The sequence below is a fragment of the Desmodus rotundus genome, chromosome 12 (genome assembly GCF_022682495.2).
Source record: "Desmodus rotundus isolate HL8 chromosome 12, HLdesRot8A.1, whole genome shotgun sequence".
In the NCBI taxonomy this organism is placed as follows: domain Eukaryota; kingdom Metazoa; phylum Chordata; class Mammalia; order Chiroptera; family Phyllostomidae; genus Desmodus; species Desmodus rotundus.
Window position 1 is genome coordinate 39,777,880 of NC_071398.1, and position 9,665 is coordinate 39,787,544.

A 9,665-nucleotide genomic window follows, 5' to 3' on the forward strand; every position below is an offset into this window, starting at 1 on the left:
ACTTCCCAGAGTGCACCTGGCACGGAGAGGGCATACACATCCAATTGACACTGTGAATGACTATACTCCATTTCCCGGCGTGCGTCAGGTCTTTGACGGAGTGTCTGCGACTACATTTTTGAGGCATAATGAGAGACTCACAGTAGCCACAAAGGAGTGAGTGTGCGACTCTGACTGAGCTTCCCCTAGTGCTTTAGAGTCCGTCGTGGACATAGTCGACTGACTTATTGCCAACAATATTTCCCGACGTGTAAGTGCGGTCTGAGGCCTTTGCGGACTCCATTTCCCGGCGTGCCACACGGCTCTCTCCGGGCAGAGGGCGGTGACAGCGGCGCGGACGGCAGGCGGACTGCATCTCCCGGCGTGCCCCGCGGCGGGCGCTGGGCCGGAGCCGTAGCCCAAGCGGCGCGGCCTGGAAGAGGCCGGAGGCCGGGGGAGGCGGCGGCGGCAGCGGCAGCCCGGGCAGCCCGAGCCCCGCGGCCTGGGCCTGCGCTCGGCGCCATGAGCGGCGGCGCTCCTTCGGCGGGCGTCCCTGTGGGCTCGGGCCGGCCGCGGACCAGCTCGTTCGCGGAGCCAGGCGGCGGAGGCGGCGGCGGTGGCGGCGGCCCTGGGGGCTCGGCCTCTGGTCCGGGCGGCAGCAGCGGCGGGAAAGCGTCAGTCGGAGCCATGGGTGGGGGCGTGGGGGCCTCGAGCTCCGGGGGTGGTCCCAGCGGCAGCGGCGGAGGAGGCAGCGGCGGCCCTAGCGCGGGCACGAGCTTCCCGCCGCCCGGAGTGAAGCTGGGCCGTAAGTACTAGTGGCGTCCGTGGTGGGTGGAGATCAGGGTTCCTGAAACCCCTCAGTCATCGATCAGGTTCTTCCATGTGCCCAGATAAGAGCTCGAGGTCACTGCCTCCGAAAAACTGGGATCTGAGATCTCCCCTTCCCAGAAAAGGATTTCGGGGGGGGGTACCATCACTTGGAGTTTAGGGTTAGAGTTAGTAACCCTCAGAGAAACAAGGGTCACAGGTTCCTGTTCTTCCATTACCGAGGTCTTGGGTCCTTGAGGTTTAAAAACAGGGATCTGACGTTGCCCTGCATTAGATAACAGGATCAGGGGTCATCCTGGCTGGCTTACAAATGGGGCTCAAGGGTTATTGTCCCCAAAGAGAACAAGAATAAAGTCACCACCCAAAAGAGGGGACCTGAATTTGCTTATCTTCAGAAGATGGGGATTTGGAGTGCACATTACTTAGAGGCAGGTATTTAGGGTTTCTGTGTCTCCCCCGGACAGGGCTACGGCTAACCCTGGTACCCAGGTCATCTTCCCCTTTAAAACTCAAGACTTGATCTCATTTTCTGTTGATTATATCTGTATTCCCAATGGTGGAAGTTAATGGTTGCTGTTTCTTAGAAATAAGGACAAGTTGGGAGTCAGCCTATCCTTCACACCAAGTCATAGTTACTGTTCTTCATAAAGCATGGCTTGGTGGGTCTCCTTTCACAGAAATGGAATGGCTGTAGGGAAGAGTCACAGTTCCCCATCCATACGGATCTGGGTTATACTCCCTTTATTATTCTGAGGTGTGGTGTTCTTGGCTCTGAGAAAATAGCTATATAGGATGATCTCTTTCAAAAGAAGGTGTCAACTGGCCCCTCAACGTGGATTTGACTCATCAGTGACCCCTTTTCTTTGGGAAACCTTTCATTAGTTCTCTGAAAAAAGGGGTCACTACCCCAAAGAATGCCACGATGATTTGCTGCTCTTCAGAGACTGGAACTGGGAGTTTTAATCTTCCTGTGAAGGACTGAGGCTGGGCTAGCCCTCTGATCTTAGAGATCAGGTTCCCCAGTCTCACAGTTTAGGGTTTATCCATTCCTGACCACTCATGTACAGAAAGGGGTCTGGGGCTCGACCACACAGGTGAGATCAGTTCAGTGCCTTCTCTAACCTCAAAGTACTTGGGTAAGGACTAACTGTCCCCAAAAAGTGAGTCAGGACACTAGCACTCACCCCAGGTGGAGTCATTTATTTCTGTCACCAAAAGCTAGTGGTGAAGTTATGAGCGTCACTGAGGAGGACGTAGAGGTCCCTCTCCCCTGAGCTGTGAGAAAGGTTAGAGCATTCCTAATGTAGAAATACCTAAGGGTTACCACCCTCCTAAGTGGAAGAGGTTAGGTCAGGCTTTCCCAGTCAGGAGGGGCTAGAGGGCAGTGAGCTTGGATGGATTCAACATCTGGGAGTGTCATTGTCGCCTCAGACCAAGAGGACCCAATGGTTTGCTGCTTATTAGAAGTGGAGATGAGGGATCAGTAAGAGGTTTAGGGGTCAGCATGTTCCTATATGGGGAGAGGGGCAAGGAAAAAGAGACGGAGAGTCCCCAGAAAACTTACTATGGAGATCCCTCCACCCTGCAGCCCCAAGATAGGGGGTGGCCAGAGGAAAGGTCAGTGGATTTTGTGTCTCCTTTGTTCCCCAGGTGACAGCGGGAAGGTGACCACAGTGGTAGCCACTCTAGGCCAAGGCCCGGAGCGCTCTCAGGAGGTGGCTTACACAGACATCAAAGTGATTGGCAATGGCTCATTTGGGGTCGTGTACCAGGCACGGCTGGCAGAGACCAGGGAACTGGTAGCCATCAAGAAGGTTCTCCAGGACAAGAGGTTCAAGGTAGCTTGGGGGGAATGGGGACAGGAGGTTCAACTGGTCATGACTGGTGAGAGCCCCGGCAAGGGGACCTGAGCATGGGCCAGAGGAGAAGAGAAAAAGAGGGGAGTGAGTTATGTGGACGATGGATGTAGGTTCTGGGAAAGCCCAGAGCTGAAAGTTCATTGGGCTTTTCCTCTTTATAAGTGTTTTTCGCAGGTTTTTTTTAGTTTACATAGAGATTGTGTGGAGGTGTAGGTACTGTTGTTATTCCTATTTTAATTAAGCTGAAACTGGAAACTGAGACTCAGATAAGAGAATTGCCAGAGGTCAAGACTATATTCTTACTCTCAAGCACTCTATTTTAATCACTAAGTCAAGCTTCTGCTCAGAGGAGAAAGGAAGCTGGTGGGGCCGATAAGTGCCTTTGCAAAGGTCTTACTTTGCCGCAGGTGCTTGGCAAGTGCAGGGTGGAATCCAGCCTGCCCAGCGCTCACCAAACCTGTGCCTTGGTGTGGGGTTCTGTCCTTCTGAAAAAGGGGCATCCGTTCATGCAGAGGTGCCTCAGGGAATGAGAACGAGATGGAGGAGTGGAAGTCGAGGGAAAATTGGTGTTTGAAGGACAGTGTTTTGGAGGCTGGGCTAGTCTGGATGGAGGAGAAGTGAGCCTAGGCTGGGAGGGAAACAGGTCAGGCCCTGGACAGTGGGTAGTGTCAGGGGCAGGAGGATCCAGGGCATCGGTCAGAGTTTGATTAGTGTTGAGTCCCAGAAGTGAGATGGGGATCTGAGGATGGGGAGTTTTGAGGGCCCAGAGGGGAACAGAGAATAGGGAAGAATACTGAGGCTGAGTTCTCTTTGGGAAGATGAGAATTGGAGCTCAAACTCAGGATACAAGCCAGGGTTCGAGGGCCCAGATGCATCCAGGGGAATGATAGGAGTTGGGACTAGGGTGAACTGGATGCCACTGCTCCTCTGTTGTGGCGCATGCCATGCAAGGAGGCAGGCCTCATGTGGGCACATTTTCAGGATTTTTCAAGAGAAGCAGAAGAACAGGGTTTATACGTGAAGTCGTTTGATTTTTCAAATATCAACAATAAATTGAATATTTAAAACAGTGGGCTGAAAGCACATCTGTGGTCTGGGTTTAGCCCATAGGCTTACAGCCTGTGTGTGAGGGAGATGGGTTGGGGGTGGGGTGAGTATTTAGGGGCTTCCTCAAGGGGGCCTGGGAACCTGGATACAGGGAGTAAATAAATGCCCAGCTCTCTTGGCAGGAATGGGGCGTAGGGCTGTGGTGAAGTACGCTAAGGAGGGAAAGCAAAGAGAGCTGGTGGTTTTCTGAGGCTCTCTCCCTTTACCCCCAAGAACCGAGAGCTACAGATTATGCGGAAGCTGGACCACTGCAATATTGTGAGGCTCAGATACTTTTTCTACTCCAGTGGGGAGAAGGTGAGACTTTGGGAGTGGGGGAATCCTTCGCCTTAACCTGTTTTCCTGTTTGCCTTTCCTATGACTACCAGTCTTTCCCCCATTTTCCCCAAACCTTCCCTCCCCCCTTCCTGTTCTTTCTTCACAATGCCTCACACCTGTCTTTTGCTCTACACAGAAAGACGAGCTTTATCTAAATCTAGTCCTGGAATACGTACCCGAGACAGTGTACCGGGTGGCCCGCCATTTCACCAAGGCCAAGTTGACCATCCCCATCATCTATGTCAAGGTGGGCAGGCGGGCAGGCTGCTGGGGCCCAGGCCCACGAAGCAGGAGCTCTGGACTCTCCTGCCTTCTGTGGGTTCTTTCGCTCTCCAAGTTTATTTTGGTCTGTGGATGCCTTGTGTTTCCTGCCCTTGTCCACATCCCCCCAGAGATGGAGCTTGCCAAGTGTGGGGCAGCCTGACCTGACGCTTGACTGAATCAGGGAGGCAGGCTGACCAGGGCTGGGGAGGCTGTAAGGTACCTGCTTGGGTCTCTACTGGGAGCCCAGTGATACCAGTGGGGTTGGAAGCAGTAGCTCAGCATCGGGTGCTGGTGGTGGAGAATACAGGGCAGGACACAGGTAAGTCTCAGAGAGGAGTGGGAAGGAGCCAGGGTTGGAGGACGGTTGGTGTCCATAGAGCCAGGAAAGCAGGCGCCTTCATCCATTGTCTCTGCAGTTCATTCCCCAGTGCCTGGTGCTGAGAGCCCTGGGTGTTTCTATCCCCCAGCAGGTGTTTGAGTGAATGAATGCATGCATGCGTAAGCTTAGAGACCCTGTGGAGAAGAGAGGCTAGGGCAGCTTGCTGCTTTGGGAGGAGGTGGGTGGGTCCAGGTTTGCTTGAAGTTGCTAGGGGCCCAGTTGCTCCTCTTGGTGAGCCATGGGACCCTGCCAGTGCTTGGTGCTGTGGGACTTCACCTCCCGGGAGGGGATTTTTCTGGCCTGTGTGTCAAGCCCAGCAACGAGCAATTTCAGAGGCCCAGTTGACTAAGATGCAGGCCTTACCTTTGAAGCCTCAGTTTAGCAGGGTAGAGAAGTATTATCACAGGGGAGTATAAAACTGTTAGCAACTGCCTCCCTAGAAGGAGCACAGGGAATTCTGGAAACAGAAGGCTCCCAGCCCTGCCTGCTTTGGGGCAAGAGGGATCAAGAAGGGCTTCTGGGAGGAGACCAGGCACAGGGTAAGGAAGTTGTACCTCTGGCCAAGGGCAGCAGGAACAGAGGAGGAGAGGGCTCAGGAAGCAGGTTTGAGCGGTTATTACTTGCCAGGCCCTGTGAGGCAGTGATGGAAACACAAAGATCACTCACTGCTCTGTTGGCACGTAGGTTCTAGTTAGTCAGTGGGAGAGTGGTAGGGAAACGCAGCTGGAGAGGGGCTGCTTGTGGGTGGTTTGACTGGCATTTAAAGGAGGCTGAACCCTTTTTCCAGCCAGTTGCTTTGGGTGAGCCGAGTGCCAAGGCCTCCCTTGTGTCTGTGTCTTACCAGGCTTCTGCTGAGGGGTGGGATTGAAACGGTTGGTAGTTCTTACAGTGTGGACCAGCACCAGCACTGGGAGTTGTTGCAAAAGCCCCCTCCTGAACTCACTGAATCAGAAACTGGGAGTGGGGTGCAGGAGTCCCTTTTTTTCTTTTTTTCAGATTTTATTTATGTTTAGACAGAGGGGAAGGGAGGGAGAAAAAGAGGGAGAGACACATCAACGTGTGCTTGCTTCTCGTGCCCCCCCCCCCCCCCCCCACTGGGAACCTGGCCTACAACACAGGCATGTGCCCTGACTGGGAATCGAACTGGCGACTCTTTGGTTTGCAGGCTGGTACTCAATCCACTGAGCCACACCAGCCAGGGAAGGAACCCTACTTTAGTAAGGCCTCCAAGTGATTCTGATGCACACGAAAGTTTGAGAATGAAGGGAGTGTGGAAGAGTTTACAAATTGGAGAGAGGGCCTGAAAGTGCTCTTTGGGCTAAGAGAGTGGAGTAGTGACGTGCTGTGGGGAGAGCTGGGCTGGAATTTTGTCCCCTGCCTGTCCCAGGTGTACATGTACCAGCTCTTCCGGAGCTTGGCCTACATCCACTCCCAGGGTGTGTGTCACCGTGACATCAAGCCTCAGAACCTCCTGGTGGACCCTGACACCGCTGTCCTCAAGCTCTGTGATTTTGGCAGGTGAGCCTGACCTGGGGTGTGTTGGGCGGAAGACAGGGTGAGGAGGAGTCCTAACTCTTGCCTTGTGTTTACTCCTGCCCACCTCTTCCCACAGTGCAAAGCAGCTGGTCCGGGGGGAGCCCAATGTCTCCTACATCTGTTCCCGCTACTATCGGGCCCCAGAGTTGATCTTTGGAGCCACTGATTACACCTCATCCATCGGTCAGACTTGCGGGAGGCTGGGGGTGGGGATGGCAGTCACAGCAGTTTTTGAGTTCTGTGTGTCGGCCACGCTTGCTGAGAAAAGCTTAATGTTTATTCTTTTATGCAGTCCTCACGAATTTCGGAAGGTTCTGCTGTTGATTTAGGTACAGTCTCAGGTTTAGAGGGCTGAGGCCACCTGCCTGCAGTCACACTGCTGGGACTGGGCAGGGCTGGGCTTTGAAAGCTGACCTAACTAGAGTCTGTGCTGGCTCTGGAACCCCCCCAGTCAGCCCTCTCTTCTCCAGGGGGAGGGGTTGGTTGTGACCCTGGGGGAGTCTGAGGCGAGGCTGTCAGGGTGTGACCTACCCACAGGGCTCTGTGTCCCTCCCTGTTGGGGGGATAACTGTCACCTTCTAGGCCTGAGGAGGGGGCCTGAAAAGAGTGGGAGAGAAAATGCTTCAGTGGTGTGAGGAAGCTGCCCGGGCCTTACGTGTGAACTTGTGTCACAGGTGTCAAGGTACAGACCAGGAAGGGGTGAGAGTGCCAGGCTGCAGCTGTTCACCTAGACTGGAGAGTGCAGTGCAGTCAGGCAGACCTGGAGGTTCAAAGTCAGGCGCCAGTGTTCCTAAACTGTGTGACCTTGAGCAAAGCACTTTTCTCTGAGTTGAGAAAATGGGCCTCTTGGCCCCTCTCAGGATGATCATAAGGGACAGAAGGGTTTGTGAGGGGACAGGCATGGTTCTCCTGACCCGCCCCCATTCCCCTTCAGATGTGTGGTCAGCTGGCTGCGTACTGGCCGAGCTCCTTCTGGGCCAGCCCATCTTCCCCGGGGACAGTGGGGTAGACCAGCTGGTGGAGATCATCAAGGTGAGGGCAGGGCCTGGTGGGCAGGGGTGGGGCTCAGTGATAGGAGTCTTGGCTCAGACCTCTCCTTTTCCTTCAGGTGCTGGGAACCCCAACCCGGGAACAGATCCGAGAGATGAACCCCAACTACACGGAGTTCAAGTTCCCCCAGATTAAAGCTCACCCCTGGACAAAGGTACGGCAAGGCTAGGGGCTCAGGCAGCACGGCTGAGGTCCCCATCGGAGACCAACTGGTCTGGGGATGTGGCTAGAGTCAAGGCTTGGGTGTGGGTCAGTGGCTTTCGTCACATTTCAGTTAATGGAATTTCTAGGAATCTAGAAGTTGAGCACCCACAGTCAATTCAAGGGTCCCGTTTTTCTAGTGGGGAAACAGACTTACAGCAGAGCCCCTATAGTCCTGGGCCTGGTTGGCTGCTTCCCTGATACAGCTGAGCTCCCCCCAGTGGTTAGGCCTCAGTTTTCTCATTTGGAAAGTGGGTTTGGGGGCGGCATGCAGTCACATTTGCTGCTGGCACTGGGGCAGTGAGGTGCAGGAGCATACTAGTGCCCTGGGGCCTCTCACCCTTGTCACTTCTGCCCCTCCTCGCCAGGTGTTCAAATCTCGAACGCCACCTGAGGCCATCGCACTCTGCTCCAGCCTACTGGAGTATACACCGTCCTCGAGGCTCTCTCCGCTGGAAGCCTGTGCCCACAGCTTCTTCGATGAGCTGCGATGTCATGGAATCCAGCTCCCCAACAACCGTTCGCTTCCCCCCCTCTTCAATTTCAGTCCTGGTGGTGAGGGCACGGCCTGGGATCTGGAAAGCTGAGGGGGTGGGTGACAAGGAAGGCTTGGGCATGGTAGAGGCCCCCCCAATTTATGGAGCCCAAAACCTGATTCACCCATGCCTTGCACTCATGTGCTAGGCTCTTTACAATTGTTCCTTTGAAGTATTTGGTGGCCACACATGTTCACCAAGAGCTGGGTCCCTATTCAGTGCCCTTTTCTAACCCCAACTGGGTGTGCAGATGCCCTGTCCTGCCTTCTGACCAGGCAATGTCCATTCCTGTCTCTAGAACTCTCCATCCAACCATCTCTCAATGCCATTCTCATCCCTCCTCACTTGAGGTCCCCAGCGGGCACTGCCACCCTCAACCCATCCTCACAAGGTAAGTCCGGGTAGAGCAGCATTTTTCAGTGGAGGGGGGTGCTGTTTTCACAGTCCTGGGTTTCTGTAGGCATTTGAGAGTTGCTGGTGGTTTGAAACATAGAAAACCTGTTTTACAGCATGTGAATGGTCACCTGTGTTGGGCATTGTCACCTGCGTTTCTGTTGAAATGCTAATTGGAAAACCCAAGATGTGTTTGGCTTACACAAACAGTTGAATTTGTTGCCCACATTTAAAAATTGGGGCCATTTCATGTACAAATCTAGATTTCCTATTTCTCTTGGGGAAGAAAATCAGATGGGACAGCAGGCCTGCCTTTCCCCAGGGCTGAGTTCCAGTTGTCCCCTTTGAGGTAGGGCCTGGGTCTCTGGTGATTCACTCAGTGACCAACCTGGTCTTTTGGCACTTGAGTTTGCAACCCTGGCCCTAAAATGACAGCTTTCAATTTCTGATGTAGCATCTCACACGGACTTCCTGCTTATGGGGGGCAGGGGTTGAAAGGCAGAGGCTAACTATCTGTTCTTCCTTCCTCCTCAGCTTTAAGTGAGGCTCAGACCAGCCCGGAATGGCAGCCAACCGATCCCACAGATCCCCTCACTAACTCCTCCTGAGGGCCCTGCCAACTATCCTTCTATCTGGGAGCCCCAGGTGGGGCTGGGAAGGGGGGCATGGCTCTTGGCCTGGCTGGGCCCCTAGACTCGAGGGCAGAGGTAAATGAGTCCCTGTCCCCTCCTCTTGTCCCTCCCTCACCAGCCTCACCCCTATGGTGGGCTTTTTAAGAGGATTTCAACTGGTTGTGGGGAGGGAAGAGAAGGAAGGATGGGGTTGGGGGCATGAGGACCTCCTACCCCTTGTCCCCCTCCCCTTCCCCCAGGCCTCCGCCTCCTCCAACCCACCCCTCCTCCTGTGTCCCTTGTAAATAGAACCAGATCAGTCCATCTCCTCTCCCTTCCCTGCCCGTCCTCCCCACCCCCTGGGTGTAAATAGATTGTTATAATTTTTTTCTTAAAGAAAACGTCAATTCGCACCGTCCAACCTGGTTCCCTCCCTCCTATAGCTGTGTCCCTTCCTGTCCTCTGCCCTAAGCTCTCCTCCTTTCTCTCCCCACCCTGGAGGGCCGGGGTAGGGGTGGTGGGGGGATCCTGATGTCTTAGTTTCCACAGTAAGGTTTGCCTGTGTACAGACCTCCGTTCAATAAATTATTGGCATGAAAACCTG

General features: G+C 54.2%; 1 protein-coding gene across 1 annotated transcript; it reads left to right on the forward strand.

The window, feature by feature from the left end:
• Nucleotides 1–353: 353 nt before the first annotated feature.
• Nucleotides 354–9,665, forward strand: GSK3A (glycogen synthase kinase 3 alpha). The gene is made up of 11 exons (XM_024577477.4): nucleotides 354–784; nucleotides 2,458–2,645; nucleotides 3,987–4,070; nucleotides 4,228–4,338; nucleotides 6,122–6,252; nucleotides 6,347–6,453; nucleotides 7,205–7,302; nucleotides 7,379–7,474; nucleotides 7,890–8,076; nucleotides 8,356–8,448; nucleotides 8,985–9,665. Exons 1-11 carry the CDS (start codon nucleotides 502–504, stop codon nucleotides 9,056–9,058), a joined length of 1,452 nt encoding a protein of 483 aa, XP_024433245.3. The 5' UTR covers nucleotides 354–501; the 3' UTR covers nucleotides 9,059–9,665.